This window comes from Mauremys mutica, chromosome 5 (genome assembly GCF_020497125.1).
Source record: "Mauremys mutica isolate MM-2020 ecotype Southern chromosome 5, ASM2049712v1, whole genome shotgun sequence".
NCBI lineage: Eukaryota > Metazoa > Chordata > Testudines > Geoemydidae > Mauremys > Mauremys mutica.
This window is the reverse complement of record NC_059076.1, coordinates 3,726,627-3,754,054: the sequence shown is the minus strand read 5'-3', so window position 1 is coordinate 3,754,054 and position 27,428 is coordinate 3,726,627. Positions and strand designations below refer to the sequence as shown.

General features: G+C 50.7%; 1 protein-coding gene across 1 annotated transcript in view; it reads right to left on the bottom strand.

Annotated features, from left to right (window-relative positions):
- The window catches only part of LOC123371945 (class I histocompatibility antigen, F10 alpha chain-like), a 32,675-nt gene extending 7,074 nt beyond the window's left edge, over window positions 1-25,601 (bottom strand). The window contains exons 1-6 of the mRNA XM_045019860.1: window positions 25,445-25,601; window positions 17,070-17,333; window positions 8,147-8,422; window positions 4,513-4,788; window positions 2,539-2,640; window positions 2,089-2,121 (exon numbers count right to left, since the gene is read on the bottom strand). Of these exons, the coding sequence (XP_044875795.1) occupies window positions 2,089-2,121; window positions 2,539-2,640; window positions 4,513-4,788; window positions 8,147-8,422; window positions 17,070-17,333; window positions 25,445-25,538 (1,045 nt within the window). The 5' untranslated portion in view covers window positions 25,539-25,601. The remainder of the gene's footprint in view (window positions 1-2,088; window positions 2,122-2,538; window positions 2,641-4,512; window positions 4,789-8,146; window positions 8,423-17,069; window positions 17,334-25,444) is intronic.
- Between the last annotated feature and the right edge of the window lie 1,827 nt (window positions 25,602-27,428).

Below are 27,428 nucleotides of genomic sequence, written 5' to 3'. Positions count from 1 at the left end.
CAACGCTGGCTTAACCAGGAGATCTTCAATGATCTAAAAATCAAGAGAGAGTCCTACACAAAGTGGAAACTAGGTCAAATTACAAAGGATAACTGTAAACAAGTAACACAAGTATGTAGGGGCAAAATTAGAAAGGGCAAGGTGCGGAACAAGATCAAACTAGCTAGAGACATCAAGGGTAACAAGAAAACATTCTACAAATACAGTAGAAGCAAGAGGAAGACCAAGGACAGAGAAGGTCCATTAGTCAATGAGGAAGGAAAGACAATAACAGAACATGTGAAAATGGGAAAAGGGCTAAATGACTCTTTTGTTTCAGTTTTCACCCAAACGTTTCATAGCGCTTGGACGTCTAACATAGTGAACACCAGTGAAATTGAGGTAGAAGCTGAGGCTAAAATAGGGAAAGAACAAGTTAAAAATTATTTAGATAAGTCAGATGTCTTCAGGTCACCAAGGCCTGATGAAAAGCATCCTAGAATACTCAAGGAAATGATAGAGGAGATATCTGAGCCAATATCTCTGAAAAGTCATGGAAGATGGGAAAGAGGACTGGAAGAGGGGAAATACAGTGCCAATCTATAAAAAGGGGATTAGGGACAACCCGAGGAATTACAGACCATCCCGTTTAACTTCAGTACCCAGAAAGATAATGGGGCAAATAATTAAGCAATCAATTTGCAAACACCTAGAAGATAATAAGGTGATAAGTAACAGTCAGCATGGATTTGTCAAGAACAAAATTGTGTCAAACCAACCTGATAGCTTTCTTTGACAGGGTAACAAGCCTTGTGTATGTGGGGGAAGTGATAGACGTTGTATATCTTGACTTTAGTAAGGTTTTTCATACTGTCTCACAGGATCTTCTCATTAACAAACTAGTGAAATACAGCCTAGATGGTGCTACTATAAGGTGGGCGCATAACTGGTTGGAAAACCATTCCCAGAGAGTACTTATCAATAGTTCACAGTCATGTTGGAAGCGCATAATGAGTGGGGTCTATCAGGGATCAGTTCTGTTCAATATCTTCATCAATGGTTTAGATAATGGCATAGAGAGTACACTTATAAAGTTTGTGGACAATATTAAGGTGGGAGGGTTTACAAGTGATTTGGAGGATAGGATGAAAATTCAAAATGATCTGGACAAACTGGAGAAATGGTCTGAAGTAAATAGGATTAAATTCAATAAAGACAAATGTAAAGTACCCCACTTAGGAAGAAACAATCAGTTGCACACATAAAGGACTGGAAAATGATGGCCTAGGAAGGAGTACTCCGGACAGGGATCTGGGGATCATAGTGGACCACAAGCTAAATATAAGTCAGCAGTGTAACATTGTTGCAAATAAAGCAAACATAATTCTGGGATGTATTAGCTGGAGTGTCCTAAACAAGACATGAGACGTAATTCTTCCACTCTATTCCGCGCTGATTAGGCCTTAACTGGAGTATTGTGTTCAGGAAGGATGTGGACAAATTGGAGAAAGTCCACGGGAGAGCAACAAGAATGATTGAAGATCTAGAAAAGATGACCTGCGAGGAAAGATTGAAAGAATTGGGTTTGTTTAGTCACAGAAGAGAAGACTGAGGGGGAGATGTGATAACAGTTTTCAAGTACATAAAAGGTTGTTACAAGGAGGAGGGAAAAATTCTTTTCATCAACCTCTGAGGATAGAAGAAGCAATGGGCTTAAATTGCAGCAAGGGAGGTTTAGGTTGGACATTAGGAAAAACTTCCTGTCAGGGTGATTAGGCACTGGGATAAATTGCCTAGAGAGGTTGTGGAATCTCCCTCATTGGAGGTTTTTAAGAGCAGGTTAGTCAGGGATGGTCTAGATAATACCTAGTCCTGCCCTGAGTGCAGGGAACTGGACTGGGTGTCCTCTTGAGGTCCCTTCCAGTCCTACGATTCTGTGGTACTAGAGCAGTAGTTGGAGATTTCCCTAAAATCCTCAGTGCAGACAAGGCCTATGAGTGGGAGCGAGGATCTCCTGTCAGTGGTTCCAGGCTAAAATCCACAAGCAAATACTGATGGCTGTTCAGAGGTGACCACTTGAAAAGAGGCGATGGGTCTCTTGTCACTTACCCTGAGGTACAGCGTAGCCGTCTCCCTTCCTCCCTGCAGAGAAAAGGCAAATTTCAGTGAATGCAGCTCCCAAGGCAGGAACTGACTGCAATCAGTGTCCACAGCTCAGAAACAGGGCCCCCGGGCCAGGCACGGCCCCCTGGCGCTCAGTAATGGACTCAAGGTCGCAGGTGCTCACAATTGGCAGGAGAGAAAGACACAATGAGAGAGTTTCCAAAGACCTCAGTGCACTGGGTGCTGAGCTCTTTGGAAAACCTAACCCCATATAAACTGTAACCCTACCCAGTTTCTGGGTCTGGCCCTCCAGCAGTTCCCATTGGGTGTCATTAGCTCAGTCCCGCAGTGGGGCAGTTACACCGCACTGACACTGGCTCCTGTATTGCTGTTGTCCTTAGGGGTATGTGCAGTGCCCGGCAAGTCCAGGGAATCCCCCCATCCCAGGCTCTTTACCTGAGCGTTTCTTTTTCCAGACGACTACTCCAATTATAACACCAATCAGGACAACTGCAGTGATAACTCCAGCCACAGTGGGAATCAGACTGTTATTTGGTTCTGAAATGGAATGGAGAGACTGATCAATGGAGAAAAATCCACCCCGCACCACTAAAACCCTCTTACATCCCACTGCAGGGATCAGTCAGCCAGCTCCCCAGATAAGGGCTGAGTCCTGCAACCCTCCACCCCTTCCAATGCAGCTACCATGCATTGCACCCCACCATTGAAAGTCCTGGACACAGCCTCTATCACTTCATAATAAATATTTAACACTTAAAATAGAGGACTTTTTTAACATTAATCAATCTCCATAAACCTAACTGTGAGAGAGGAGGGATGTCAGTATCGTTCCTAAACGGGAAAGGGGGAAGACTTGCTGAAGATCACACAGTGAGTCAGTGCAAGAGCCAGGAATCGACCCCAGCAATCCTGACTTCCAGCCCCTCCTGCTCTAATGCACTAGCCCCCACTCCCCTTCCAGAGACAGAACCCAGGAGTCCTGGCTCCCAGACCTTCTGCTCTAACCTACGAGACCCCACTCCCTTTCTAGAGCCAGGGATAGAACACAGGAGTCCTGGCTCCCAGCCCCTAACCCCCCTGACCATGCTCACTTTCATGACTAACGGAACACAGTCCCATTGTGGGAGTCTGGTGACAAACTGGAAACTGACCTCAAAGCTCTGGATTTCCCTGCCATGAATGGCGTTACAGACACAATGCATGTTTTTTGAGGGGGCAGGAAGTGAAGAGGGGACGATAAAGGTATTTTAATACTTTTCTTGGTTAACCCCGAGTTCTCTATACACTTTCAGTTTCACTAATCAGCTTCGCCTATTGTCTGAAAGATCCACATAATAATACAGCAAAAAGAAAAATATTTCTAAGAGAATAAGGAAATGTGGTTTATGATACAAAAATTGGCAGGAGACGTGATAACAGGATTATGATGTGAAACCATCTGCTGACTAGATTTCCAGTGCAGGCTGCCCTTTTAGAAATTGTTTGTACTTCCAAATCCTGCATTTTTCCATATCCCGATTAACCAAGCAAAAAAAAGATGGCTGGAAGGCAGCTCCATGTGTAAAAAATTCTTCCTCGACTTCCTTGTGCTAGGGGCATAGGAGATTCTCCCCCTTGATGCAGGGCTCTAATCTGCCTCCTCGTTCCATTCCAAGGCCACACCCTCCCTTCCAGCATCACTGCGCACAGAAACAAGCTGCTCCCAACATTAAACCTCTCTCTCTGGCCACATGGGCAAGAATGAAGGGCCCACAGAGCTGTGTTTCCGAGAACCCGCCGAATCATACGACTAGAAGGGACCTTGAGAGGTCATCTAGTCCCATCCCCTGCACTCACGGCAGGACCACGAGTGCATGAAGTTGACACTGGGCTGCAAGCTGAAGCAAGACCAATTCAGTCTGGAAATAAGGGGCAGATTTAAGCTTCCCCTGGGATGTGATAAATTCTCCATCCCTTGGAGACTTTTACATCTGCAATGGGCATCTCTTTCTGAAGGATCAGATCTCGTTTGCCCACAGATGACCAGACTGGATGCTGGGGTCCCTGGTGTGATTTCCCCCCTGCCCTGGGCTATGCAGGAGCTCAGATCAGATGATTAGAATGGTCCCTTCAGGCCTTAATGTCTCATTGTTAATCTTCTCCCTTCAGAGACACTGTATTGCTGGGATGTATCCAACAGCCCCAGAGGCAGCAAACTGGAGAGCAAGGCACGAGCCCCAGGCACTGTGGGTCCCAACTCTAGCACTAGAACCTGACTGCAGAGGGACAGGGCCAAAGGGGACAGGGCCTCACAGACCCTGAGGAAATTCCAGCTTCAGCCTATAAATCCGAATGACAGTTTTTCAAGGTTTGAGTTTAATAGATTCTCCCGTTCCCACTGGAAAACAGACACACACACAAACTCCTTACCCCAGGGGACAGAGAGTGGCTCTAACAGGCTTTCATGCTCCACGTAACATGAATAATGGGCTTTGATCTTGGGATCAATCTCCATTGTCACCCAGGTCTGGTAGGTCCCGTCCCCGCTGGGTAGGATGCCTTCAGAGTAGGTCTCCTGCTCTCTGCTCTCCCCATCTCTCAGCCAGGTCACGGTGATGTCCCGGGGGTAGAACCCACTGACCTTACAGGAGAGGATGGTGAGGCCGTCATGAGATGACCTGTCACTCACTCTAGCTGTTGGGCGCACTGGGAAAAAGAAGAAACTGAAGTTAGCTGTTTTCAAGCTCTAATCCAGGCAGCCTTTGCTGGAGCTTTGCAGCATGAAATTCTGAGACCCCAGCAGTGGGAGAGGATGAGAGTCCATGAGACAGAATCCCTCTGATGAGAGAGAACCACCATGTTAGAGGATTCCTGTGCCGAATTCACAGCATCAGCAACAGTGAATCCCGAATCCAGGTCCCTGACCAGATTCTACGAGTGTGGTAACCAGAAGCCTCTGCTCCCAGCCACAGTGACACAAGCTCCAGTGTCAATCATGTGCTAGATTTGTGCCCATCTCCTCTCAGTCCCTGGATCTGAAAGAGAGAAGAATCTTACCCTGGTCAAGGAGCAAAAAATGGACTAGGTAAGCTGACCAATTAGAGATGGAAAGGGCCCATTTAAGAAAAAGTCACACACAGAGCTAAATTGCCCCTCAAACTAGCTAATGTTAATTGGCTAATTTCTTGTAGGTTGTTACCAAATCTATTTACCCAATATTATGGATTTCAAAAGGATTTACCCTTCTGTTGAAAAATCAATTTCCCAGCCCCTTGGCACTGAAATACACATTATACTGCTGTGTAGGGCTTTTTCTCATAGACTTTAAGGTCAGAAGGGTCCACTATGATCATCTAGTCTGACTTCCTGCACAATGCAGGCCACAGAATCTCACCCACCCACTCCTGTAACAAACCCCTGACCTATGTCTGAGCCACTGAAGTCCTCAAATCGTGGTTTAAAGACCTCAAGGTGCAGAGAATCCTCCAGCCAGTGACCTGTGTCCCACGCTACAGAGGAAGGCGAAAAACTTCCAGGGCCTCTGCCAATCTTCCCTGGAGGAAAATTCCTTACCAACCCCAAATATGGCAATCAGTTAACCCCTGAGCATGTGGGCAAGACTCACCAGCCAGCACCCAGGAAAGAATTCTCTGTAGTAACTCAGATCCCACCCCATCTAACATCCCATCACAGACCACTGGGCATATTTATCTGCTAATAATCAAAGATCAATTAATTGCCAAAATTATGCTATTCCATCATACAAACCCCTCCATAAACTTACCAAGCTTACTCTTAAAGCCAGATATGTCTTTTGCCCCCACTACTCCCCTTGGAAGGCTGTTCCAGAATTTCACTCCTCTAATGGTTAGAAACCTTTGTCTAATTTCAAGTCTAAACTTCCTAGTGTCCAGTTTATATCCATTTATTCTTGTGTCCACATTGGTACTAAGCTTAAGTAATTCCTCTCCCTCCCTGATATTTATCCCTCTGATGTATTTATAAAGAGCAATCATATCCCCCCTCAGCCTTCTTTTGGTTAGGCTAAACAAGCCAAGCTCTTTGAGTCTCCTTTCATAAGACAGGTTTTCCATTCCACGGATCATCCTAGTAGCCCTTCTCTGTACCTGTTCCAGTTTGAATTCATCCTTCTTAAACATGGGAGACCAGAACTGCACACAGTATTCCAAATGAGGTCTCACCAGTGCCTTGTATAACGGTACTAACACCTTATCTTTACTGGAAATACCTCACCTGATGCATCCCAAGACCGCATTAGCTCTTTGAATCACATTGGCGGCTCATAGTCATCCTGTGATCAACCAATACTCCGAGGTCCTTCTCCTCCTCTGTTAATTCCAACTGATGTGTCCCCAATTTATAACTAAAATTCTGGTTATTAATCCCTAAATGCATGACCTTGCACTTTTCACTATTAAATTTCATCCTATTACTATTACTCCAGTTTACAAGGTCACCCAGATCTTCCTGCAGGATATCCCAGTCCTTCTCTGTGTTAGCAATACCTCCCAGCTTTGTGTCATCTGCAAACTTTATTAGCACATTCCCACTTTTTGTGCCAAGGTCAGTAAAGATGGCAAAGGACAAGATAATGTTCTACTGAGGTTTGTGAGAGAAATAAACAACTGGTATAATTTTTGCAAAAACCTGGGTACAAATTTCAAGTAACCTTCAACTGCAAGTGCAAACTGTTTGGGAAGAGAAAGATTAGGGTGTGTAATGATGCTAACTAATTTAGGAAATGTGTGTCCTTGGTAACAGACAAGGTAACTCACTATTACCCCTGTATGTAACATTTTGAAGCAGACTACTGTGGAAGAAACGAACTCCACTCTCAGGTTGGAAGCAAATATATCACAGACAGCTTTATTCAGGACATGCAATTTCAAGGAAAGAACACAGTTGACAGAGAGCATCTCTGCCTCAGTTGCTCCAAAGTACAAGTAAAATCACACAAGCATTTATACCTCTTTGTGACGTGCATTAATTAAAAAACATCAACATTTTATTTAGGCTATTTGCTATCTATTCCAGTATTTTCTCACTTTCTCTTCTCAAATATCCTTCTCTCAAGGCTAGGTCACACTGACTAGTCTGCTGTTTTCCACTCGCTTCTGACATGAGCCCTGCTTCTACAGATCTCATGATATTACGCTAAGACTTAGCTCAACAGTTGCTCTGTCTCTGACACTTAAATGGCTGCACTTAAACCCTCTCTTTCTTTCCCTGCTTCCACACTATGCTGCAACTGTCCTCCTGAGATGAAGTGTTAAAGCACTTAACCTCTTCCCTTCTATGTTTGTGCTGATTAATCTTTAACTAAAAAGCTTTGGTAATAAAATTGAGTGTGATTATCTGATGTCTTATTGATAAAAGAATCAAGAAGTAAGTACGAAAGTGTTGCAGCAAAGGTAGGTCTTGAGGGGGGAAAACTTTAAGGACAAGGGGAACCTTCTTTCAGATTAGTATGGGGAGGGCAATTCCACATGTAGGGGATGGCATGGAAGGAAGCACATAGATGACTGTGCGAAAAGTTTGGACAAAGAGGCAACAAGAACAAAGCTTCCATCATTGGTGGAGCACAGGGGGTGTCGGTAATACAAGAAATATGATGGTGCAGACAGTGAATCAGGAAGAATTACATGGTGTTTGAAGCTGGTGTCCATAGAAGTGGTGGCAGTTCCATAATTAAGATTGAGTGGAGCTTTCTCTACAGAGTCTATTTTTCAGAGTGATCTAAAATGCATAGGCAGATTGTCTTGATAACGGCTGTGTTACACCAGGGGAAGAGCTAGAATTTGTGGTGTGAATTTGGGCTCTTTTGGTCAGCATCTCTGCATTGAACTGCTTTTAACATTTTCAATTTCTTACCTTTTTTTCCAGCGCAGCGGGGGGGCGAGAAAGGGGTTGTTTCCCCACCCATCCCTGGTGCAAGGTTAGCTGAATGGCTCCCTAGTTTCCTTCTCCATTTTGGAACTGGGATTGGGAAATGGAGATTTAACTTGTAATGACCTCCTGGGTGGGGCTTGTCCCCCTGCCTTACCTTTCCTCTGCAGAGTCTCCTTCCCGTACTCTAGAGAACTCCTTAGCCAGGGAATACAATCCTCTTCCAGGTAGCGTTTCCAGTAATGGTTGTCACCTATTTCAGTATCCCATCTCCTCTTGGTGATCTGAGCCCCAATATCTGCTGCTACCCAAGTCATGGTCTCCTTATCGAAGGTAAGAAAATCTCGTCCGTCATATGAATCCTGGTGAAACCCCTGAATGACGTTGTCTTCCCGGAGATCACAGCCACGTATCATCTGGATAATGTGAAACCCTGAAACACAGCAGAGGGTCAGCAGCAGCCTCTCTCTGAAAATCTCACCAAGACCCCACTGCAGGTAGCCCAGTGGATCCTCCCCTTGCTACTGGACCCTCCCTCCCCTGAGAAATGGGGTTCCACTTATGCTATTAGGTCCTATACTCTCCCAGCTCCTTTCAGGAGGGAACCCAGACCCACAGGGGGTACCCTCTCCATCTGTGGGGTCTTGTACACTAGAGATCCCCCACTGCAGAGAGCTCACAACCTTCAAGGAGTACCCCATTGCTGCTTGTTCTTGTATGCTCCCTGCAGAGGGTGCAGGGCGGCACGACCCTGAAGGGAGCACTCCGGATACTGCAGGGGTCTGTCCTCTCCAGCTCTCTTCTGCTCTCTGAGGATTTCCCCACTTCTGGTAGTCAGGGTCATTTTAGGGAAGAGAGGGAGTGCAGAGGGTCTGTACCCCACTCTCTCCTGCTCTGGCTGTATTAATTTTGCAGGGTCCTCAGGGTCACTTGGTCTCCCACCTCCTCCATTCACAGTACCCCCATGTCCCTGTGGGAAGGGGGTACAGGTCTGTCCCCCACACTATCCTCTGCTCTGGTTTATATGACCTCACAGAATCCCCAGGGTCACTCTGTTTCCCTGTCCCATCTCCCCCATGCCCCCAACTCAATCTAGGAACGGCAAAGAACCAACTTCGGATGCTTGGCCTCTTTTTCACATAGCCACTGTCTCAAGGTGATTCCCTGAAAGGATCAGGCCATTGATGGCCCTTAGGTCAGCTGGCCACCATTTTCCTACAGCCAGGCTAATCGTCACAACAGCCACCATCTCGCACACAACCAAGAGCAGACTCAGTTAATACAGCCACCCCTGGACTGACAGGAGGCAGGGAGGGAGACAGGGAGAGGTGGGCAGGGGGATGTGGGGATGGGGACAGGAAGGAAAGTTTAAGAGAGAGGGAAGGAGGCTGTGGTAAAAAGAGATCACTGTGGGGATCACGAGGAAGACTGAAACGTGTGGGGAACGGATCAGACCCCTAGCTTGGCAAACGGGGCAGAATGTGGGGGGACAAAAATAACCCACACAGGGTCCCAAATATGTTCACTCCTTCCCCCCCCCACATTAGATACATTGAGGTAAATGCCTAGATTGTCAGCAATCACTAGTGATTTTGGGTGCCCGACTGAGACCTTTTTAAAGCGGCCTGATCAGAAAGTGGGAGCACCCGGCCTCTGCATATCAGACACCCAAAAATCACTAATCACTTTTGGAAAAATGTAGGCCAAGGGATTAAAATACAATTTGGTGTCACACCCACAGGTGAGAGTCAAGCCTGCTAACCTGCGTCCCTGAACAATGCCACAGGTTTGGGCAAAAACCAGTTATTAACCTTCCTGTAATGGTTGTTCTTAGAGATGTGTTGCACACATCCATTCCACGCTAGGTGTGCGTGCCCCGCACACAGTCACTGGAAACTTTTCCCCTGAGTGATACCCCTCAGGCCAGCTCTAGCACCCTCTAGTGCAGTGTGAGGGGACTGGTTGACCCTGCACTTTTTCAGTTCCTTCTTGCCAGCAACTCCAACAGAGGGGTAGGACAGTGGCTCGTGGAATGGACGTATGCAACATGTCTCAAAGAACAACAGTTACAGAAAGGTTAGTAACCATTTTTTTCTTCTTCAAATGTTTTTTCCATGTTCGGTGACTCCCAAGCAATACCGTAAGAGGTGGGCTCGGAGTTCATGGACACATGGACTACAGCACTGCCCAACCAAACCCAGTGCATCTCTAGCTTGCTGCATGATAGTGTAGTTGGAAGAGAAAGTATGTACTGATGCCCAGCTTGCCTCTCTGCAAATATCCTGGATCGGGCCTGGGCCATGAACACCACTGAGGAAGCTTGTGCTCTCACAGAACGGGCCGTCAGGAAGGCAGGTGGTGGGACACGTGCCTGCTCGTAGCACAAGTGAATGCACAATGTGATCCAGGATGGAATTCTCTGAGCCTTTCATCCTAACAGCTACTACCACAAAGAGCTGCGTGGATTTATGGATCAACTTTCTATATAGTCCTTTCTATATAGAACACCTGGATGCACCTAACATCCAGAGTGTGGAGATGTCGCTCCTCCCTATTCTTGTGCAGCTTCGGGAAGAAAATGGGCAGGAAAATAGCCTGATTACAATGAACTACCTTTGGGAGGAACATGGGGTGAGGGTGACTTTGTACCTTGTCGTTCAGGAACACTGTATAGAGAGGTTTCGACATAAGAGCTCTAATCTCGGAGACCCTCCTGACTGAGGTAATTGCTACCAGAAAGGAGACCTTCCAGGAAAGGTACAACAGAGGGCACAATGCCAATGGCACAAGGGAGGCCCTGTGAGCTCTGACAGGTTTAAGTCCCCCAGGGGGATGGGTTCCCAGATTTGTAGGTAAAGCCCTTGAGGAAGTGAATGGATGTTTCATGTGAAAAAACTGATAAACCACCCAGCAGGGGGTAGAATGCGGAGATCGCGACTGTGTGTGCCTTAACAGAGGAAATCACTAGACCTGGCTGTTTCCAGACTGTTCTGGAGTATCTGCTTCTGGAGTATCTGAGAGATGACTCAGCGGGTGAGAGGCAGGGGTGCCGGAACAGGGGGACCAAGGGGCCATGGCCCTGCCACTTCAGCAGCAGGTGAGAGCGGGGGGGGAGGGGGAGGAGCCTCAGGAGAAGAGGTGGAGCGGGGGGGGGGGGGTCAGGGGCAGAGTCACAGTTTCAGCACCGGTGGCCCCCCACTCATAGGGAGGTTCTGGCACCCCAGTGAGAGGCCCTGCTGGGGAGACCAAATGGAGAAACGCTTCCACTTGGCCAGGTAAGTAGCTCTGGTAAATGGTTTCCTGCTGCCTAGCAAGACTTAGCAGACCTGCTCTGAACAGGCCAGTTCTGCAGGTTTAACCATGGAGCTGTCAGGCAGATGGAGCATTTGGCCGTGATCTTGCGAGATCAGGTCCGGAAGGGGAGGGACAGCATTGGAGTTGCTACTGACAGGTCTAGAAATAAGCCAAACTAGTTCCAATGTGGCCAGGCTGAGGCTATGAGAATAACCTTCATCCTTGACCTTCAGCAAGACCTTGTGCACAAAAGGAATGGGGGGAAAGGCGCAGAACAGATGCTTTCTCCAAGGGAGTAAGAAGGTGTCAAGGTTCCTTCCCCACTCTGAACTTTAGGGTACAGATGTAGGGACCTGCATGGACACTTCTAAGCTTAATTACCAGCTTAGATCTGGTATCGCTGCCACCATCCAGATCCCTCCGTCTGGAACTCCCCCATTCCTCCCAAAACCTTCCCCCTCCCAGGGTAGCCTTGAGAGACTTCACCAATTTCCTGGTGAACACAGATCCAAACCCCTTGGATCTTAAAACAAGGAAAAATCAATCAGGTATTAAGAAAAAGGCTTTTAATTAAAGAAAAGAAAGGTAAAAGAAAACCCTCTGGGAGAGATTAGCATACCAGCTACTCTCAAAGACAACAGATTCAAAACACAGAGGATGTTCCCCTGGGCACAAATTTAGTTACACAAAAATACCCAATTTTGATAATTCCCTTAATGATACCAAGACAAGTTACAAAGAAAATAAACATAAACCTATTTATTCCTTTCTAAAACGTACTACTCTGATAAGAGGCTGGGTCCTTGATCTTTTCCACTCCGGCTGAAACTGAAAACTCTAAACAAAGGAAAACTTCCCTCCTTCCTTTTGAAACAACTTGTTCCCCCGTTGGTTCCTCTGGTCAGGTGTCAGCTAGGCTAGGTGAACTTCTTAACCCTTTACAGGTAAAAGAGGCATTAACCCTTAACTATCTGTTTATGACAGAAGGCATCTGTGAGCGAGCCCAGGTTGCAGTCACACAGACAGCAGAACTGCTGACACTTCCTGTTCTGTCTGGTTGTGAACAGGTCTACGAGGGGAATACCCCGCCACTGGAAAATAGTCCTTGTTATGTTGGGGCACAGAGACCATTTGCGGTGAGAAGAGCTGATCTGCCAGCTTGTTCTGGGCTCCCGAAAGGTGAGAAGCTTCAAGGTGGATCAAGTGTTTTATGCAGAGCTCCCACAAGCAAATGGCTCCTGACACAGTGGGGAGAAGAGCGGGACGCTCCCTGCCTGTTGATGTAAAACATGGTTGCCATGTTTTCTGTAAGAACTCACACCACCTTGCTTGTGATTGTAGGTAACAACACCTGACATGCTAGGCGGACCACCCTGAGCTCTGATGTTTATCCGTAGCAAAAGGTTCCTGCTGGGACCACTGACCTTGTGTCTTGAGGTGCCCAAAATGGGCAGGCACTGTGAGCACCGAGTCCAAATGATGGCTGTTTGGCCGGTACACCGAGGCCTGCCAAGCCTGAAGGGGTCTGAGGTGCAACCTCACATACCACACCACATATATACACGAGGCCATGTGACCCAACAGTCTGAGTGGGCCTTGACCTGTGACAACGCTGACTGGAAGTGGACTCCTGGGAGGAAGGCCCCAACCTGGGTAGTATCAAGCACCGCACCAATAAACTCTATCCTCTGAGCCAGGAGGAGTGTTGACTTCTGCTCCTTTATCAGCAGGCCCAGTGCTCGAAAGGTTGCTTGGATGAGGTGGACACTGGCTTTTACCTGTGACTTGGACTGGCCATTGACCAGCCAGTCACTGAGGTACAGATACACCAGCACCCCTCACCTTCTCAGGAAGGTTGCCACTATTACCATGCATTTCATGAAGACCCATTTGGCTGCTGACAGGCCAAATGGGAGGATGGTAAACAGGTAATGAGCCTGGTTCCCAACAATCCTGAGAAACTGTTTGTGTCAGAAAATTGAGATATGGAAATAGGCAGAAACTGAGGGTGGCGTACCAGTCCCCTGCATCCAGGGAAGGAATGATGGAGGCCAGGGAGACCATGCAGAACTTTAAACTTTTGAGGTAACAGTTGAGGCGTTGCAGGTCTAGAATGAGTCAGAGATGCCCTTTGGGGTTAGGAAATAATGGGAGTAAAAGCCTTTCCCTCTTAAGTTCTGAGGCCCTTCCTCCAGGGCTCCTACCCGGAGAAGACCTTGCACCTCCTGGGCTAAAAATTGCTCATGAGAAGGGTCCCTGAAGAGGGGTAGGAGGGAGGCATGGTCTGAGGCACCCAATGGTCTGAGGTGATAAGGGACCATGCTGAGCTGAAGCAGGAGAGATTGTCCAAAAACAAAAGGGGGACAGGAACTGGTGTAATGCCCTCGGGTGCCCTGTCAAAGTTCTGCTTGGAGCCCCGAGTATCCGAGAGGGTCAGGCAGCGAGGCTGAGGCAGATAGGGGTGGCCGTCTGCACCTATAACTTCTGTTCTGCTTTTTGAACAGGTCCTGACAAGGCAGTGGGCCTGGGAAGTGGGCAGGCTGTTGGGGCTTGAAATGCTTCCTTGAAGGCACCGGGGCAGAGAGATTCAAGGACTTGAGGGTGGCCCTGGAGGCCTTCAGGCTGTGGAGTCTGGCGTCTGTTTGCTCTGAGAAGAGCGAAGTCCCTTCAAACGGAAGGTCTTGAAGAGACTGCTGGACCCTTGTCTGTAGGCCAGAGGACTGAAGCCAGGACACTGCTGATGCCATAGCCATGGCTGCCACATCCACTGTGTCAAGGGTGGCTTGTGGGGAAGCTCTGGCCACAACCGTCCCTTCCACCAGAGCAACAACCTCCTGCCTGGACTCTTGGGGAAGTGAGTCTTTAAATTTCAACATGAAGTCCCAGATGTTAAAGTCCTATCTGCACAGCAGTGCCTGTTGGTTGGAGATGTGGAGACCACTGGTAGAATAGATTTTCCTACCAAAAAGTTCTTGCTTTTTTGAGTCATTCACCTTGGGCGTTGCCCCTTACAACCCTGGCCTTTCCCTCTCATTGGCTGCCAAGGCCACCAAAGATTCGGGAGGGGGATGCGAACATACGTACTCCTACCCTTTGGTGGAGACATAGTATTTCCTATCTGCCTTCCTTGACATGGGGGGCAGTGAGGAAGGGGTCTGTGTGATGGGGTCTGCTTATCCCGCACTAGCCCAGACAGGGTTAAGCCCATATTATTGACAGCAAAAGTCCTGCCTCCCTGGCGGGACTGGGCATGCTCCAAATGCTCTAGCAGTATAAAGGGAGGAAGCTCAGTTCAGTTTTAACTGGACCCATGATGGCCTCATTGAGAGGCAGAGCTACCTTCGACAGGGCCACTACAGCCCAGATGTTCAACAGGCTGATGAAGGACTTTTTAACTACCTCCACTTTCAGCCCTATAGTCGAAGTCACCTTCTTCCATAACTCCTGGTGAGCCCTGGAGTGTCCTGGGGAGGGGAAACACCCATCCCTGCCTCTTCGGGGATGGGGGGAGGGTAGCAGCCTGCACCAGCATGGGAACTTCCTCCTCTCCTTCTGCACCAACCGGATCCCATAGCTCCAGGTTCTGAGAGTCGGTGGCTGGCTTGGTATCGTAATCGGGATCAGCTGCTGTTCGGTGTGACAGAGGAATCCTTCTCTTGGGCAGGTGCTCGGAGGAACCCCCAACCTGGGATCCACCATCGCATAGGGCTGATTGGTGAGGTACTAGTATCAGTCCCTGGGCTGGGTGCAAGATTCAAACTCCAACTTGGATGATGAGTCATCTTTTGGGGACGAGGGGAGTGTGGTACCCGTCAGCTCCAGGGGACGGTGCTGTGGATCCAGGGATCGGTGCCGAGATGGGGAAGCCTGCTTCGACATAAGCAGAGAGCAAGGGGCCTGGTACCAAACGGCAGCTCAGGGCAACATGCTCCCTTCTGCTTGCCCACACTGCTGGCACCAACTGTTGCACTGCCAGCAATGGTGGTAGTGAACACGCGAGCAAGTCCCTGGCCACCACAAATGCCTCCGGGCTGGATGGCACCTTAACCCTGCTGGTGCCTCACTGCCCCTCTGATACCGGCGGCTGGTCTGGTACTGGACTCAACAGAGCCTGTGAATGGTATCGCCTGCGGCGCAGGGGCAGAGGAGTGGCCAGACACAGGTCGCACTCGCCTGCACTCCCCATGACTGTCCATTCGTAGAGATGGGGAACCTCTCAGACAGCTGCTTCTTATGTTTCTTTCTTGGCACTGGGCATGGGGAACGGTGCCGGGAGTCCCGTATGGACTCTCTCTGGAGGAGCTCTTCATACCAACACTGAGGTACATGGTGCCAAGTTTGACTGGCTCGGCTCTGAAGCAGGTCTGAGCGCCGCTTCCACCCAGAGGGACTTCATCCTGGCCTCCCTGTCCTTTTTCATATGTGCACTGAACTGGTGGCAGAGCTGACAGAGATCCACAACAGGAGTCTCACCCAAGCATTCTAGACATTGCTAAAGTGCAGGTCGCTCAAAGGCATGGGCTTGCCACAGGAGGCTCCGGGTTTGAAGCCTAGAGACAGAGACATGCCCAGTTTCAGGAGCAGAAGAATCTCTGCTACGAGAGTCCAACTAACTATTTATACCAATCAACTAAAGTCAAAAAGTGAGAAAACAACTGTGGGGAAAAGGGATGGAGTAAAGAGAGAATCACTGAGAATCTGGAGAGGTGCGGGGAGGCTGGTCACAGAACACGCAGAGAACCCAAGCCAGGCGCCCGAGAGGAGTGGAGTGAGTCAGGCCTCCCCACCCACCCCTCTTCTCCTCCTTACTGCACTCCACAGGGATGAGCAGGGTGGGGGCACTGATGAGGTCTCAGAGGGACCAGACCCCAAATTCCCTCACATGCGTGTTGGGGGCAGACACAGCTAGAGAGGGGAACACTGTTGGCCAAGATACAGGACTCAGGACAGTCTCCGGCGAGCTGGCAGCCCCAGGACTGTGAGGAGCAGGGGGTAATGGGGGGAGGAGGGCAGGAGGGGCTAGTGGGGATGGAACAGCAGCTCTCCAGTGCAGGCTTTGTCCCCTAAAGTCTCAAACCAGAGGGAAAATAAAAATAAGTTCCAATATTATTCCCAAAATATTCACGATATTTAAGCCAAACTCAGGATTTTGGGGGCCTGACTCGTGATATCTGAACACTTGGGGCTGTCAATATTGGGATTCCCCATCACTCGGTGTCTGGGAATTGAGACGAGACAAGACATCTCAGAGCCCTGCTCTACCTATAGGGTCTGACAGCATCACTGTCGAAGCTGGGAGGAAGAAACCCCTCCGTGCAGGAATCACTGGGTGCGATTCTCTCGCCTGGGTGACCAGGAGGCCGGACTAGCTGGATCTGATGGGAACTTCTGGCTTTCGCACCTCTGCCTCTGCCTGGGAAACAACTACACACGAGGGGCAGGGGGTCCCCGGAGGGCAGCAGAGGCAGCTCCAAGTGGAACTGGGAGCAGAAATCTGGGATGTTTTGGTGAGGGAACAGCATGACAGTCCCATTTTTGGTGAGGGAACAGCATGACAGTCCCATTTTGAAAGGTGTCAAAAATGTCATTCGCATGTACCCTCCATCCTGCAGCCCTCCGCCCCCCATGTCATTCTGTCCCCCATGTTGACACTGACTCCTGCAAGAAAATGCCACTGCGGGCCCCTCTGTCCCCTCCATCCCCTCCCCCCACTCACACTGATACCACCATCCCCCGCTCCGTCCCTGTGTCCTGTGGCCCTAGGTCAGGCCATGTCCCACACTCACCCTCGGTCCGGTTGTAGAGCTCACGCAGGGTGTTCAGACTCGCTCTGAACCAGGCCTCCCAGCGCCGTGCCCAAAAGATCTGATGGTCCCAGAACTCCGGGCCCTCATTCTGCGCCATCCACACTGTGCGGGGCTCCACCCTCTGCATCCCGCTGCTGTAGTCGAAGACGACCTGATCGTCCATGTAGGCGACAAACCTGTACCAGGGCAGTCCTGGGCCGGGCTCCGACACCACCGTGTGGAATATGCGCCTGGAGTGCAGGCCTGAGGAGGCAAGATTGGGGGAAGGAAGGTCAGACCTGCCCCAACCTTGCCAGGGAGCCCCTGGCAATACATGAGAGGCGGCCCTGGCCCTCAGGAGCGCTCCTGTGGGAGGGAGACCTGCGGAATGGCCCACAGAACAGCCTGGCCGGGCAGAAAGAGGGGTTGGGGTAGGAGGAGGGGGGCGTGAGGGGGAGAAGAGAGGGGGGCTGCAGCGTGTGAGGAGTAGGGGACAAAACGGGAGAGTGTATTGGGGTACGGGGGCTGAAGGAGTGTACAGAAGGAAAGGGGCCCCAGGAGGAAGGGTAGAGATGGAGGGGGATGTTATGGGGGAGGGGGGGGGCAGGAGAAGGGCTCGGGCTGTAGGAAATGCAGGAGCTGAAGCTAGGAGTACAAGGGGGGCAGGGGGAACGTGTCCGAACTGCAAGTGGGAGCCAGGGCCCCAGCTGTGCACACAATTTACCATAATTTATTAAGAACATAAGAATGGCCCTACTGGGTCAGACCAAAGGTCCATCTAGCCCAGTATCCTGCCTACCGACAGTGGCCAGTGCCAGGTGCCCCAGAGGGAATGAAGAGACAGGAATCGTCAAGTGATCCATCCCCCGTCGCCCATTCCCAGCTTCTGGCAAAGGAGAGGCTAGGGACACCATCCCTGCTCATCCTGGCTAATAGCCATGGATGGTCCTATCCTCCATGAATTTACATAATTCTTTTTTGAACCCTGTTATACTCTTGGCCTTCACAATATTCTCAGGCAAGAAGTTCCACAGGTTGACTGTGCATTGTGTGAAGAAATACTTCCTTTTATTTGTTTTAAACCTGCTGCCTATTCATTTCATCTGGTGACCCCTAGTTCTTGTGTTATATGAAAGGGGTAAACAACACATCCTTATTCACTTTCTTCACATCAGTCATGACCTTATAGATCTCAATCATAGTCCCCTTAGTCGTCTCTTTTCCAAGCTGAAAAGTTCCAGTCTTATTAATCTCTCCTCCTCTGGGCGCTTTTCTATACCCCATATCATCTTTGTTGTCCTTTTCTGTACCTTTTCCAGTTCCATCAGATCCTTTTTTCTGATACGGTGATCACATCTGCACACAGTATCCATGACATGGGCATCCCATGGATTTACATAGAGGCAAGATGATATTTTCTTATTATCTATCCCTTTCCTAATGATTCCCAGTGTTCTGTTCACTTTTTTGCTGCCGCTGCACATTGAGAGGATGTTTTCAGAGAACTATCCACAATGACTCCAAGATCTTTCTTGAGTGGTAACAGCTAATTTAGACCCCATCATTTGATACGTATAGTTAGGATTATGTTTTCCAATGTGCATTACTTTGCATTTATCCACACTGAATTTCACCGGCCATTTTGTTGCTCAGTCACCCAGTTTTGCGAGATCCCTTTGTAACTCTTCGCAGTCTGCTTTGGACTTACCTTATTCACCCTGTGGATGCACCTAGGTTCCCTGTTGTGCCAGTCACTGCATGGGTCCTGCCCCATGGAGCTCACAGGCTGATCACCCGTCCCTACAGTCGGGTTCACCCCACACATCCACAGGCAGGATCAGGGCCAAAGCGGGGGGGGGAAGGAAGGGCGACGGCTCCCAGACAAAGGGCCTGGTGCGGTGGAGACTGAACCCCAGATCCCTTTGCTCTGGTGAGCGTCTCACTGACACCAGACACTGCTCAGGGGAGTTACACACACCTGGCTCTCCCTTCCACACTCATCCTTGGTAACTTCAGCTTCCAAGTCAATGGCCCATCCGATCCCCTGCTCCCCATCTCCTCACCCTCCCCTCTGCATTCACCCAGCAGCCCTGGGTCACCTCCCCCACTCTCCAAAAGGGCCATGCACTGGACTTGTGTTCAGCAAGTCCTGTTCTCTGAGCTCTCTGGTGCTGATTCCCCTTCTCTGACCATCACCAGGTCTCTCTCCGCATCACCCATCGGTCATCTCTCCCCATGTTTTATAATGAATACTGTGTGTGCCTCAGTTTCCCCTATGAGCTGCATGGTTAATAAGGTGGGGAAAAAGATTAACGGCTCTGCAAAGATCCAGGTGTGACTGATGCTTCACTATCTGGGGTCTGGGCTCCATGTTGATGGGGAGTCCCAGAAGACAACTGCTCAGACACTTGGCACCTTGCAACTAATTACCATGATGACCCATCCTGTGCAGGAAGCCAGCCAGCTGTGACCAGCTGGGAAACAAAGAGCTGAGGATGAGGCCAGGTGACAATGTTTGGCAGGAACAAGAATAGAAGACTAAGGAGGGGCCCCTTGGAGCTAAGTGTGGGTTGTTGGAGGGAGGAGAAGTTTCTGGACTGGGACAAAAGAGAAAGTTTTGGGTTCTGAACAGACCCAGATGAACTTTGCTGTAACTTTCCATTCTCTAATGCAGGGGTCCCCAACGCGGTGCCCGCCACGGCGCCCGCCGGGGCATCTAAGCGTGCCCGTGTACTGCCTGGTGGACGAGCATCCGCCGAAATGTGGCTGAAATTTGTCGGCATTTCGGCGGCGACGCCTCTGGATGTCAGTGGCAGTGGCATTTCGGCAGATGCTCATCCGCCACCACGGTCCTCTGTGGCTCGTCGTCTGGCACCCACCAGATGAAAAAGATTGGGGACCATTGCTCTAATGGAAAACCCGTTGAGAATCTTTAGGTTAAGTTTAGAGGAGAGAGCAATAAGGGTGATGTCACGGTGGGCATCTGCTATAGACCATCAGACCAGGAGGACGAGGTAGATGAGACCTTCTTCAGACAACCAACAAGGTTCCAGGTTCTCACGGGGGACTTCAAGCACCTTGACATGTGCTGGGAGAGCAATACAGCAGGGCACAGACAACCCAGGGGTGTGCTCCTCTTGACCTGCTCACCAACAAGGAAGAATTGGTAGGGGAAATAGAAGTGGGTGGCAACCTGAGCAGCAGTGACCATGAGATGGTCAAGTTCAGGATCCTGACAAAAGGAAGAAAGGAGAGCAGCAGAATACAGACCCTGGACTTCAGAGAAGCAAACTGACTCCCTTATGGAACTGATGGGCAGGATCCCCTGGGAGGTTAATATGAGGGGGAAAGGAGTCCAGGAGAGCTGGCTGTATTTTGAAGACATACTGAGGGCACAGGAACAAACCATCCCGATGTGCAGAAAGAACAGCAAATATGGCAGGCGACCAGTTTGGCTTAACAGAGAAATCTCTGATGAGCTTAAATACAAAAAGGAAGCTTACAAGAAGTGGAAACTTGGGCAGATGACTAGGGAGAAGTATAACAATACTGCTCGAGCATGCAGGGGCGTATTCAGAAAGGCCAAAGCACAATAGCAGTTGCAGCTAGCAAGGGATGTGAAGGGTAACAAGAAGGGTTTCTACAGGTATGTTAGCAACAAGAAGGTGGTCAGGGAAAGTTTGAGACCCTTTCTGAATGGGGGAGGCAACCTAGTGACAGATGATGAATAAAAAGCTGAAGTACTCAATGCTTTTTTTGTCTTGGTTTTCACAGACTAGGTCAGCTCCCAGACTGCTGCACTAGGCAGCACAGTATGGGGAGGAAGTGAGCAGATCTCAGTGGTGAAAGACCAGGTTAAGGACTATTTAGAAAGCTGGACATGCAAAAGTCCATGCATCTGGGTCTAATGCATCCGAGAGAGTCGGCTGATGTGAGTGCAGAGCCATTGGCCATTATCTTTGAAAACTCAAGGCCATCAGGGGAGGTGCCGGATGACTGGAAAAATGCAAATATAGTGCCCATCTTTTAAAAAGGGACGAAGAAGAATATGGGGAACTACAGACCGGTCAGCCTCACCTCAGTCCCTGGAAAAATCATGGACCAGATCCTCAAAGAATCCATTCTGAAGCACATGGAGGAGAGAAAGGTGATCAGGAACCATCAACATGGATTCACCAAGGGCAAGTCATGCCTGACTAACCTGATTGCCTTCTGTGATGAGATAACGGTCTCTCTGGATATGGGGAAAGCGGTGCACATAATATACCTTGACTTTAGCAAAGCTTGTGATTCAGTCTCCCACAGTATTCTTGCCAGCAAGTTAAAGACATATGGATTGGATGAATGGACTATAAGGTGGATAAAAATCTGGCTAGATTGTTGGGTTCAACGGGCAGTGATCAATGGCTCAATGTCTAGTTGGCAGCCGATATCAAGCGGAGTGCCCCAGGGGTCAATCCTGGGGCTGCTTTTCTTCAACATCTTCATTAATGATCTGGATGATGGGATGGATTGCACCCTCAGAAAGTTCACAGATGACACTAAACTAGGGAGAGAGGTAGATATGCTGGAGGATAGGGATAGGGTCTAGAGTGACCTAGGCAAACTGGAGGATTGGGCCAAAAGAAATCTGATGAGGTTCAACAAGGACAAGTGCAGAGTCCTGCACTTAGGACGGAAGAATCCCATGCACTGCTACAGACTAGGGACTGAGTGGCTAAGCAGCAGTTCTGCAGAAAAGGACCTAGGGGTTACAGTGGACGAGAAGCTGGATATGAGTCTGCAGTGTGTTCTTGTTGCCAAGAAGGCTAATGGCATAGTGGGCTGTATTAGTAGGAGCACAGCCAGCAGATTGAGGGAAGTGATTATTCCCCTCTATTTGACATTGGTGAGGCCAGATCTGGAGTACTGGTTCCCCCCACTACAGAAAGGATGAAAATACATTGGAGAGAGTCCAGAGCGGGAGACACCCACAGCCAGCAACACTAGAGAGACAGGCTTTGCTGAGGCTTTCTAGGGGTAGGAAGAGAAGAGTCAGGATCAGGGGAAGGGCTGGGACCCAAAGATTGGCAGAGCCCCCAAAGGAGAATCTACTGTAGGTAATAACTGGAGATATACCAATCTCCTAGAACTGGAAGGGACCTTCAAAGGTCATCGAGTCCAGCCCCTGCCTTCACTAGCAGGACCAATTTTTGCCCCAGATGCCTAAGTAGCCCCCTCAAGGATTAAACTCACAACCCTGGGTTTAGCAGGCCAATGCTCAAACCACTGAGCTACCCCTCCCCCACATTGTAGTTCACTGTGAGGCGCCTGGAGTTAGAGTGATGATGTTCTGATCACTTGAGTTATCAGAGATGGGACTTGCCCAATCTCTGTGTCATGAGGAATCTAAGTGTAACCCTTCTGCCAGGTGGAGCCAGCAGCAACAAGGGCTGGGTTCAGTATCTAGCGGTTCCTTTTCAACAATACAACACAAAACAGGCTCGAGCCCCCACACAGTGACCTGGGACAATTACATACCACCTCCCTGGTGCCTCTAAGAGGCAATGCTTCCTCTCTCGCAAACACAGAGTCGGAGTGTAGCAAAAACTTTGAATAAATTAATTTGGGAAAACACCGTAATTAGGTTCCTAAACATAAACCAGGAGCAAAAAGACCCACCCCCAAGTAAGTTGGGCAGTGTCCTTTTCCCCTCTTCCAACCCCTTTCTTCTATGATTCTAAGACCCCGTAGGGCCAGGCTACACTGGGGCCTAATCCTGGTTATGTCAAACCAAGCCTGTTACTGAGGTGACACAAGGGCACCAATGCACCTTTGTCAAGGTTCCTTCCCCACGCTGAACTCTAGGGTACAGATGTGGGGACCCGCATGAAAGCCCCCTAAGCTTATTCCTACCAGTTTAGGTTAAAACCTGGTACACTGCCACCACCATGTGATTTAACAAGAAACAGGGAAAGGACCACTTGGAGTTCCTCTTCCCCCAAAATATCCCCCCAAGCCCTTACACCCCCTTTCCTGGGGAGGTTTGAGAATAATATCCTAACCAATTGGTTACAAAAGTGTTCAAAGACCCAAGCCCCTGGATCTCTGGACAATGGGAAAATCAGTCAGGTTCTTAAAAGAAGGGTTTTATTATAAAGAAAAGGTAAAAATCATCTCTGTAAAATCAGGATGGAAAATAACTTTACAGAGTAATCAGATTACTGGGGGGACGGATAGCTCAGTGGTTTGAGCATTGGCCTGCTAAACCCAAGGTTGTGAGTTCAATCCTTGAGGAGGCTACTTAGGGATCTGGGGCAAAAATTGGTCCTGCTAGTGAAGGCAGGGGGCTGGACTAGATGACCTTTCAAGGTCCCTTCCAGTTCTAGGAGATTGGTATATCTCCCTTTATTTTATTTTTTTTTTAGATTCAAAGAGCCCAGAGGAACCCCCTCTAGCCTTAGGTTCAAAGTTGCAGCAAAACAGGGATACCTCCCTCTAGCAAAGGAACATTCTCAAGTTGAGAAAAACAGAGATAAACTAATACGCCTTGCCTGGCTGTTAGTTACAAGTTTGAAATATGAGAAACTTGTTCAGAAAGATTTGGAGAACATGGATTGATGTCCCCTCCCTCTTAGTCCCAAGAGCTAACAACCCCCAAAAACAAAGAGCACAAACAAAAGCCTCCCCACACCAAGATTTGAAAGTATCTTGTCCCCTTATTGGTCCTTTGGGTCAGGTGTCAGCCAGGTTTCCTGAGCTTCTTCACCCTTTACAGGTAAAAGGATTTTGGTGTCTCTGGCCAGGAGAGATTTTATAGTATTGTATACAGGAGGGTTGTTACTCTTCCCTTTATAGTTATGACAGCTTTAAACCACTTCAAACAACCCCCAAACCCACCCTGCAGCCTCACCCAGCTCAATACAGGCTGCTGCGCTCCCCAGGGTCTGACCTGCAGCCTCATGGGGAACAAGGAAGATTCAAATCTATGCTAGGAAGAGCAGGATGTGCCTTCCCCTCTCCTCACCCCACCCTGTTGGGATCCAGAAGCTCTTTATCCAAATTACAGGAGATCCTAAGAGCACAAACACAGTAGCTGTTCTGTGCTCTGCAACAGGAGCTCACGTGCAGACTAAGACCTCATTAATGCACAGATCCAGGGGCTCCAAACTCTCCCCCCATCCTGGGGCACCAACACGCTGCCAGAGACAGGGAGGGGGGTTAACATCCCCTCCCTAGGCTGACACCTCTAAGGACCTGCTTCCACTACCGTCCTTAGCCAAGGACAAGCCACACTCAGGAGTTCCAGGCACTGGGGTGAAACCCACCCTGAAGAACCTTCTGGGAGCCATTAAAGGTCAGAGATCCAAGAGGCCTTTTCCCTCCATTTAACCCTGGTCTATGGGGGGGGGAGGAGTGTTAATTTACTCCCTCTCGCTAACCAGCAGCCTGAGCTCTGCACACAGGAATTGGGTCTGAAAACCCCGCACTGCCCTGAGACGCTGGGAATGGAACAGCCTGGGCAGCGCCTGGAACCGGGGATTTCCCCGCAGCCTGAGCGCCTCACAGGGCTGCCACGGGCTTGCCAGCGTGTGCAGCACCCATGGGTGCTGGTCCTAACGGTGCCGCACCCCCTGGCTGGGGGCGGTTGGCATTAGCTGACGGGGTCACAGTTCGGGTCAGCGGCGCTCAGCCCCTCCCCCCCACACACACACATTGTCCCAGCAGCGCCCCTGGCACAGGGGGGCCGGGACCCCCCCAGTCACTATAGCAACGTCACTGCTCCCTGTCAGTGACCGCTCAGTGCTGGGGGGGGCGCGGGGTGGTTATCCCGACACCTCTGAACGCAGAGCCCAGAACTGCCCCCCCGACACCCAGCTCCCCCCTCCCCGCACCCCCGGCCCGGCTGCCCCCCCCCCGACACCCAGCTCCCCCCTCCCCGCCCCCCCCGGCCCGGCTGCCCCCCCCAGCACCCAGCTCCCCCCTCCCCGCACCCCCCCGGCCCGGCTGCCCCCCCGACACCCAGCTCCCCCCTCCCTGCACCCCCCCGGCCCGGCTGCCCCCCCGGCACCCAGCTCCCCCCTCCCTGCACCCCCCCGGCCCGGCTGCCCCCCCCGGCACCCAGCCCCCCCTCCCCCCCCCCCCCGCCCCCCCGGCCCGGCTGCCCCCCCCCCGACACCCAGCTCCCCCCTCCCTGCACCCCCCAGCCCGGCGGCCCCCCCCGGCACCCAGCTCCCCCCTCCCCGCCCCCCCCGGCCCGGCTGCCCCCCCCGGCACGCAGCTCCCCCCTCCCCGCTCCCCCCGGCCCGGCTGCCCCCCCGGCCCCCCGCTCCCCCCTCCCCGTACCCCCCGGCTCGACTGCCCCCCCCGGCCCGGGGTCTCCCCCCGATACTCACGGGAGTGGCCCCCCCGCAGGGCTACAGCCCCCAGCAGCAGCAGGCGCAGCGCCAGGCCCAGCGCCGCCCCGCAGCGCGGCAGGACTCGGCCCATGGACCCGCTCTCGGCCGCTCCCGGCCCCGGGAACTTCGCTGCGCGCTGCCAGCGCCCGAGCCCCAGCTACCGGCCGCGGCACCTCTGCGCCGCGGGGATTGGCTGAGAGGGGAACATCCCACCAATAGCGACGCACGGACTCGCCTGCGTCACCGGTCGCTGGGCAGAACCGGCCGGGCGGGCGGGGGCGAAGGGGAAGCGAAAGTCTGAGGCGGGGGGGGGTTTGGCGCCGCGGAGAACTTGGCCCCGGGGCTGTGATGAGCAGCAATTAACGAGCAGCCCAGTGCTGCTCTGCGCGTGGTGCCCCTGCTGTAGCGATGTCATTGTGAGAGGGGCTCTGAGGCCAGCCGGACTGCACAGGTCATGGGGCTGGAACCAGGGGGGCTCCCACCCCCAGAAGTGGGTCTCATCGCACACGGGGGTCCCAGTTCGGGTCAGTGGCTCTCAGCCCCCCCCATACACACACTGCCCGTGCGCCCCTGGCGCCCTTCGCTCATCTACTCTGACCTCCCCAACACCCAGGCCTGAGACCTTCCCGGCACTGCTGGTAACTTGTCTGTCACAGGAGTGTTGGTGCCACTAGGCCTGAGTAAACCAAAGTTGTGACTTTGGGCCTATGTGACCCAAAGTACCTTTATGTAAAGTGCTTTTGTTAGCCTTACTAAACTTTTGTAACCTTTTGTGTTATGTGCTAATTACTGGCAGTGGCAAGGTTGCTGGATACTAGATGTAGCCAATATTAAATAAGATAGGCGGAAAGCAGGTGCTGTAATTAAAGTTATATGCATGAGAACGTAGCCCCCACGGTGGGAAAGTACAGATAACTGATCACAGAAAAGTTGCTAACAAGCTAAGGTGGTTTTTTGCCAAGTATGACTTAACTGCTTCATGTGATTGCTATTGCAAAGTGTATTTGCTGCATGGGAATGAAAGGTGGGGGGAGAGGAGGAGTGTGGGGGTAATGGGAATGCTTAACTGAAGTTCTGTATAAAGAGAGGAAAACCGCTTGTATCGGGGTGCAGGATTTGAGAATGCTTTTCTCCCTGGCACCTTTCTTTGGGCTCAAATAAACCTGGTTTTGCTTCTCCACCCTGGTGTGATAATTAGTGCGACGCACACCGGGCAACGAACCCTGCTGTTGCTCCGCCTCGGGCTCTTTGAGCCGGCAACAGGAGGGACTTCAGCACTTTATGAACTTAGCCCTTCCCTTTGCGGTGAGTGATACCCCCATCATCCCTGGCACTTCTTCAGCATCGTTACTCCCAGTGTGTGGCTGGGGAGAGAGGCACAAAGAGAGGACAGTGATTTGCCAGGGGAGCAGCAAATATAGGGATAGAACCCAGGAGTCCTGGCTCCCAGCCCCCTGCTCTAACCCACTAAATGCCACTTCTCTCCCAGAGCACAGGATAGAACCCAGGAGTCCTGCTCTAAGCACAGGGGGATAACAATGACCCAACCCCTGTATTTTCTTTGCTTTTACAAGTAACTCAGCTGTTTACAACATTTCTGGGAACTATTTTTGGTTAGTCTCCTGGAGAGGGGGTGGGGGGAAGGAGACCAAGGCTTTGAGGCCTGTGACGTTTTCCCAGTGCTGCAGTACACACACTATGGCCATTAGTGTTGGTGGGCTTTGGATAGTGCCCTGGACCGGTCTCTCTGATCTGGGAGCCAGGCTAATGGGAGACTCCACCGTCAGGGACGCTCACCCCACTTGGGGGGGGGGGGGTGTTCACAGGGGCTGAGCCCCAAGGCAGTGATGAGTTTGCCTTGATGGCCTGTTCTGCTTAGCAAACAGCAAAGGCCTACTGAAAAAAATATACTAGCTGAAACAGTCAGGCGCTTGGTTGCTGACTGTTTGACCTTGCTAGATAAGAGAATGCTTGCAGAGGC